This window comes from Humulus lupulus, chromosome 6 (assembly GCF_963169125.1).
Source record: "Humulus lupulus chromosome 6, drHumLupu1.1, whole genome shotgun sequence".
Taxonomy (NCBI): domain Eukaryota; kingdom Viridiplantae; phylum Streptophyta; class Magnoliopsida; order Rosales; family Cannabaceae; genus Humulus; species Humulus lupulus.
The window spans coordinates 52,235,081-52,242,474 of record NC_084798.1 but is presented as its reverse complement, the minus strand read 5'-3'; the positions used below and the strand labels follow the sequence as shown (position 1 = coordinate 52,242,474).

Below are 7,394 nucleotides of genomic sequence, written 5' to 3'. Positions count from 1 at the left end.
ATAACCTTTTATTTCTCAATCATAAAAGAAACTATGATTCCAATATCTCTGTCAATAAGATCATAACCTATAAAGTTTTTCAACACATACCTAGATTTTCTATACAAAACACAAGAATAATCTTTTTTTCTCACCTACCCTAAGTTACTCTTGAGTGCAAGAACTTCCTTACCTAAAGTCCTTGCATATAATAATGTGAGAAATATCGCTTCCTTGCTAGAATCCTATTAACAATAATATTCTACAGCTTAAGATACAACAATCCTAAATAGAAAATTACAATTCTAATAGAAACCCTATCCATATCTCTTCATACAACCCTAGCATGCATCTATCATCATTATAATTGTTATCTAATCAAACAAACTCAAGAGATCCAAGATCTTACCTCTTGTGATTGCCAAACCTCTACTACTCTTTTTACTCCTTGATTAAATTTTCGAACCCTAATGTAAAACCCATGAAATTATCTTAGTGATTTATAGAAGTGAGAAAGAATAACTAGAAACTGAGTAGCTAACCTTAACCTTTAATGTCACAGCTAACCTTAGCCTTCTTTTCCCTAAGCTTCACACGCACATACCCTAGTGCTTCTCCTCTTGGCCGTGAGCTTCTAATGAGCACAAAGAGAGCTTATTTATGTTATGTAGGCCCGGGATAGGGTTCAAGAAAGAGAAACCCTAGCTCACTCCATTTAAGGCATTGATTCTCTCTATCCTATTTTATGGCAAGTTTCTAACATAAATATCAAGTATACTTATTATTTTGTCTCTAAAATTATTTCATAAATATGATTATTCTAAAAAAGAAAAGTGATGATTATCATAAATTCTATGATTTGTCAACTCTATTAATTGTAATTAAAGAGGAAAGTCTTCAATGTCCTGTCTTCCCTCGATCATGCCAGATACATCCTCTCTCTCTTTCTCTCTGTTCGGTCAAGTGTGCACACACACATTCTCTTAATTAGCCAATCTTACCAAAAAGAAAAGTGCTAGGCAAGCTTTCCCTTTTTCCTTTATTGGCTGAAATCCCTATAGTAAATGCCAATAATGTTCTCCAAAATATTACTTTAATTTATCCTATCTTATTTTCTAATTAATTAAATAAAAGCCAAAAAAAAACTTTTCTAGCCCCTAGGTCAAATTCTACACATCATTCTAGGATTTGTCTTTATTTCCAAATAAAAGACCAATAAATATATATTATATTTCAAATTATATTTATCTTGTAACTAAACATATTAATCAATTTATTTACACCAACATAAACTAATTCTAGTTTCTAAATGATCATCTTACTACTAGAATCACACCACATTCTAAATTGAAAAATTATACCAAGCTATTACATAGAACCTCGTGAAGATTAGATCAAATGTCCTATTCAATGTGATGTCAACAAAACCTTGAGAAGTTATTGTCCAAAATGTGTATTCAGAACCTTGTGAAGTTAAACTAAATGTTCTGTCCAAAATAGAGTCGACACTCGACAGAATCATAAGAAGTTAGATTAGAAATGTTGTCCAAAATACATTTATTAGTCGGCTTAAGCTGTTAATCACATTGGCCATTGTCAATTTTGCTTGCATTTTTAAAGGATAGAAATTTGTACAACAATTTTAAACAAAAGTTTCGAAAGATTTCTTTTTTTTTTCAGAAAAGTTTCGAAAGATCAAGTAAATCATAATTAATATTGTGTTTTATTCAGGGGAGGACTCAATTTGTCCAAAAAAATCCCTTGGACAGAAAAAACCTGTAAATTTGTTCATATTATAGTACAACTATTTTCTTATTTTAATTTATTTTTCAAGCTTGTTTTAAGCTGATGAGGATTCATGAAGTTATTACAAAATATCAAAGAAGATAATGACTCTCCCTGAAACCTGTTTGAAAAACATACTTAGACCAAAAAAAACAACTTTTCACCTACTGTAAATTATGGTATAGATAGGTAGTAGAAACCAGGCAACAAACTTAAAATGCAAAATCCAGGGCTGTGTGAAGTACATGCTGTTGAGTTGAGATAAGATACCCTTGTTGGAAGTTCATAAAATCCAGTTAATTAGACTTTTAAACCTGAATGGATGGCAACCACTCCTCCAATAAGATTTTCAAACTCAACCTTCTGAAATCCTGCATCTGCTATCAATGATGCAAAGGTCTCCTGCATTCATCAATTACCAAAAGTTTGCGAAAGGAAAATAAAAAAGAAAAACCAGTCAGATTCAACAATGACAAATTAGAGAGTTTATTGGTGCATGGTTATTAAGAAATTCATTCTTTGTTTCTATATTTCACTGGTTTCTTTGAAGGCTATTTTTTTTTATACAAAGTAGAGTATGAAAACATGGCAAAATCTCATGTAAAACATGAGTTCCTCATGGATCAATAGTCACAAGGTGCACGAGTGTCCTAATCATTTTACCAAATGTAATATGTGTCATTTGGATACGCATTAAAACTCTATAGAGAACCAGAGGTCCAAGTAGATATCTAGGTTCTTACTGATTGGAACACAATAAGTTTCCCTAGCAAGAATTTCATGTACAACAAAAAAATAAAAATAAAGAAAGAACGATATTGTCATCTTAGTTTCAATGTCAGCAGAATGGTTAAAAAGAATGAGCAACTAATGCACCTCAATTTACTTCTTCGATACATAACACAAAACATCAGATTTTGCTTCTATATGTTGGCTTGTCAACAAGTATTTCAATTGGTGTTTACTCTTCATAGGAAAACCACATGGGACAACATGAAGGCAGTCACTTTGTAGTTTATACCTTCCAGTTTTCTTAAAAGAAAAATGTTGCACAGCTTGCAATTTTTCTTTTAGAAAGAAAAATGAGTCTAAATGTTTCCTCAAAGCTTCAGCTTATATACCCATTCAAAGCCTGGCTATCAGGCCATGTGTTGTATTGAATAATCCCTCTCTTCGTGCAATATAATTCTTTTTAGCAAATTATATTCAGTGTTTCTAACAGATTACATATAAGTAGGTGGAAAGAAGAATTAAAACCTGAGAAGGAAAACGGCGGATGCTTTCAACTAAGTACTGATAGGATTCTCGATCACCTGCAATTAACTGACCTAAGGTGGGAATAACTGAGAACGAATAATAATCGTACCTGCAGGAGACGGTGATAATCAATGACGTTTGTGTCACTCAATAATAACATAAGATTATAAAATGTCTCATAGTTTTCTATCAGCTAAAAGTGCGTGTATACTTACAATTTCTTAAACACAGGAACGTCCACATGACTCAGCTCAAGGCAAAGAAACCTTCCCCCAGGTTTTAGCACCCTATTAAAAGAACCATAAAATAAAGGTTAACTTAGTAAGTACATGAGTTAGGCAATAACACCATGTTATTAGTAACAATTCCAAAGATACAAAAAATGTCCCTTGAACCTTACCTATAAATAATATAAATATAAAACTAAAGGCGCTTCCACATAAATTAGATAATTTTTCATTTTTGATCTAGTTAATTGATTTTTTTTATAAAAAATAAAATAAAAAAGCTTTGTTAAGCATTGTTTGATCCTGCAGCTGCCGCTATTTACCTAACCCAAAGAAAGGAACAAAGATATTCTTGAACTTCTCATTCTTTGGGAATAAAATTCCAAATCAAACATACAAAAAAGGTGGGGAAAACATTTAGCCTATAACTGGCTTCACAAATTAAATAGTACCATGTAAAGAAAAATTATATCCTGCAAAAATTTTGGTACCTCAGTAATATACTCTTAAATTTTTTCTTCTATTCTTCTGTCAGCTGTCCAGTTATCTAGACAGCGCAAGAATGACTATTCGGATGCAGTACTCTTTGGATGAAACCATTTACTCCTATTACTATCAAACACGCTAAAGATGGCTTTATATAAATGTGACATCATATATGATCAAGACAGAACACAAGGGTATTACCTATAGGCTTCAGCAAGTGCTTTCTCTATGTGAGTTACATTCCTTATCCCAAATGCAATAGTGTAACCATCCATTGAAGCATTTCCAAAACTCAAGGCCTCTGCATTTCCCTCCACCCATATAAGTGATTGGTGTTCTCCAAGACCTATATTTTAGCACACAATTTCATTTATAAACAAAATAAAATTTTCTTTATAGACATATTGGAAATTTACTCATTCAAATTCTTTAGCTTACCTTTCTCCAAGGCTCGTTTTTTACCAACATCAAGCATATTAGGGTTGATATCACAAACATAAATTTGAGTTTCTTCTCCTAAACCATCTTCGCAAACATCTTGCAGAGCTCTTCGTCTAGTGCTGTTTATTGCTTCTAGAATTCTGAAAGCAACATCCCCTGGAAATGAAAAAAAAAAATTCTAAGAAAATAGAGTTCAGTTCAGCACAGAAATTTTAAAGCAATAATAGAAATGATTGTTGAACCAAAGCAATTACTGTCAATTTCCCCAGGTAGCAGGATGACATTTACACGCAACAGCTATGTTCAACTTGAAGACCTCCAAATTCAAAATGAACATTTTTAATAGAATAACTATTATGACTTAAGAGCATTATAGCTTACCAACAGATGAACGTTACTTCTCATACCTCTAGGTATTTGTTTCCCATCATAAATAACAGTTCTCGTTTCTTATAATTCTTCTTTTTTTTTTTTTAAAAATGTTAAAACAGCAAGTTCGTTCTGTTACCATCAAAATTGAACACTCCTTTATTTAGTAGTTGATCTGTTGATGGACTACAATTTCTATTCTACAATGACCTATTTTTGTTTTCTTTAAGTGATATTAATAAATTGCCCATTTTATGCATCTAAGTCTTTTCCTTAAATATTTAAGACTGCAAAGATCATCATCATCATCATCAGACCTGTCTTCAAAGATTCTCTTAAATATCCCATTGTTTCTACTCTTTACATACCAAACGGACGTTGCATATAGTTATATTGTATGCTGACCTGTTCCACCAGCCACGTCAAGATGCTTCATACCAGGAAATGGGCTCAGTTCAGAAACCAATCTGAAAATCAGGCACATCATATACAACAATCTAGATGAGAAATGAAATTCAATAACTAGAACTAGCAGAGATTAACTAACTAACTAACCTATCTTTCCATAATCTATGTAATCCAGCGCTCATCACATCATTCATTAGATCATAGCTAGAAGCAACATTGCTGAAGACATTACCAACTAATTGACTCTTTTCATCTTCCCTTACTTCTTTAAACCCTGCAACACAATTTGTTCAAACAGTTTTATAAGTAGAACAGATAAAGAAAAATTAATTACACATTTAAGTAGAAATAAAATGAGTCTCCACTGGAAAAAGAGGGAAAAAAAAGGTTCCAACTTGATCCACCGGACCCTGCAATGTTCTCATTTCATGTATATAAAAAAGGGAAAAGGGAAACTTGACAACTGAAAAAACAGCCATAACCAATCCCCAACACCACCGCACCGTAAAAAATAATAGAAAAATAGAGAGACCCACCAAAACTAGTGGCATGGGAATGGAGAGGAGAAGCAGAAGAAAGCAATGGCAGTAGTCTAGTAGTAACAAGCTTCCTTGTTAATGTTCTCAAGGCCATGACTGTCAAGAAAAGGATTCAACTTTTTTATAAGCAAGTGATAATAATCTCAATTTTGGTATTTTTTTCTTCTTCAAAGGATGTGATAATTACCGCGTACCAAACGGAGAGAAAGGGACAAACGGCGGCGCTAGCTCGACGGCGATTGGAAATGGGCGGCCTGGGCAGAGTCCTGTGCGGTGCGAGACTGTTTTTTAGGTTTACGAGGAAAGAGGAAAACGATGTGTCGTTTCTATCTTTTTGTTTTTAATTATTATTATTATTTGTTTAAGATATTTGCGTCAAAAGTATCTAAAGTTTCGAAAAATACCTGGCATGAACCAATATTTTTTTCTAGAGAATAAGATATCTAAAGTCAGTCAAACTATAATTCTATTAGTCCCCGTCAGTTGAGCTTCATTATATAATGATTGGACAAAAACGTATCACTTTGTGATTGGTTCAGCTCATAAATATTTTTAAAAATTAGTTTATTGGATTTTAAATTTAAAAAATAGTTAAAGATCAATTTAAAATAAAAGCTGATTTTTTTTACAAAAAGGCTGATTTAAAAATGAAAAGAATAATAAAAACTCATTTAAAAATCATTAAAACTTATCAACTTAAAGCATAAAAAAATTAAAACAAAAGAAACATTATTCTTCTTCTCTTTCTTTGTAAACATGTTCTTTTTTTTCTTTTTCTTTTTCTTCTTCTTCTTCTTCTCAACCACAATGGCAGATGTCAAGGATCAAATCTTGGGGCCACGGGTTCTGAGAACAAGGTGCTGGTGCTTCGCATTTCTCGGCACCTAGGTGTTGCTCTCAAATGCGGGGTTCCATGGAGTGGAGTTGATGGGCTTCTGGGAGGGACGATGAAGAACGCCTGGGTTCGTGGATCTAGGGTGAGGCTCGGGGATGGTGGAGCACGGATCTAGGTTCGCTGCAATGAGAGACGCGCCTGGGGTGCACAGAAGTAGGTGGGCTCGCGATTTCTGCACGCTGGTTTCAAACGGTGCTCACGAGGAGGGGTGGCAAAAGTCGACAGGGTGCTGGCTGGCGAATGGGTTCTCGCGAGGGAGGTCTATGGGGTTTGGGTGCTTGGGGATCTCTGAGCTAGGTTCTGGGTTCTCATGGGTTTCTGGGTTCTAGGTTCAGCAAGGGACGAAGAGAGAGAGAGAGAGAGTGGGGGGAGAGAGAAATCAATGGAGTTGATATACCCAGATTTCGAGCCATGTTAGATGTGACCTCGAAAGCTGGATTCACAGCGAATGAACTCATAAAGTCTGAAGTATGTTTCAAGACTAGACATCGAGCCTGCAAAGTTGAGACGACTTCGAATATATTGGCCTCGAAATCCATACGATCTCGAAGGGGAGCTCCCGAGATGGTTCTACCCTCAGGGATGACCTCGGATTAGGGGTTCCGAGCCTGACGCGAGTACGATCTCGAAAGCCATGTGACCTCGGGAGATGTCATTAGCTTGAAAGTTGATGTAAGACTTGGGAGAATAAGGCCTTGGAGATATATGATAATAATCTTGAACATCTACAAGTGTTGTCCATAAGAGACGTGGTCTACATTTATTACGGTAAATCCCCTAAAATCATGGGATATTATTTGATTAGTTATACGCCCCCTGGTCTTCAGGGGATGTTTCCTTTTATATCGGATTACAGGCATTTAAATCCATTTAATTTATTTGCACAAAAAGAGTAACTACCCGAAGTATGTGGGATAGTATTCTGCAATCTTCTCTATAAATAGAGAGATCATGCACCATTGTAAATGACCGAATTTCTGAATCTGGAGAGAAAACTCTGAAGAATTC

General features: G+C 34.5%; 1 protein-coding gene across 2 annotated transcripts; it reads right to left on the bottom strand.

Annotated features, from left to right (window-relative positions):
* Nucleotides 1–1,683: 1,683 nt before the first annotated feature.
* Nucleotides 1,684–5,839, bottom strand: LOC133782167 (2-methoxy-6-polyprenyl-1,4-benzoquinol methylase, mitochondrial). 2 transcript variants are annotated; one of them, XM_062221377.1, is made up of 9 exons: nt 5,686–5,839; nt 5,489–5,587; nt 5,100–5,226; nt 4,950–5,011; nt 4,173–4,331; nt 3,936–4,080; nt 3,237–3,308; nt 3,022–3,130; nt 1,684–2,166 (listed from the first exon to the last, which is right to left on the bottom strand). In XM_062221377.1, exons 2-9 carry the CDS (start codon nt 5,583–5,585, stop codon nt 2,065–2,067), a joined length of 873 nt encoding a protein of 290 aa, XP_062077361.1. In that variant the 5' UTR covers nt 5,586–5,587; nt 5,686–5,839; the 3' UTR covers nt 1,684–2,064. The 2 variants fall into 2 exon arrangements, with proteins under 2 accessions (XP_062077361.1, XP_062077360.1); XM_062221376.1 differs by having other exon boundaries at nt 5,679–5,832.
* Between the last annotated feature and the right edge of the window lie 1,555 nt (nt 5,840–7,394).

Excerpts from the sequence above, each read along its gene's own strand:
- LOC133782167 (XM_062221377.1), bottom strand. The coding sequence starts at position 5,585 with ATGGCCTTGAGAACATTAACAAGGAAGCTTGTTACTACTAGACTACTG. Across the intron at positions 4,332-4,949 it reads TGACGTGGCTGGTGGAACAG|GGGATGTTGCTTTCAGAATT; the intron begins GTCAGCATACAA and ends TTTCATTTCCAG. Across the intron at positions 3,309-3,935 it reads GCACTTGCTGAAGCCTATAG|GGTGCTAAAACCTGGGGGAA; the intron begins GTAATACCCTTG and ends TTCTTTTAATAG.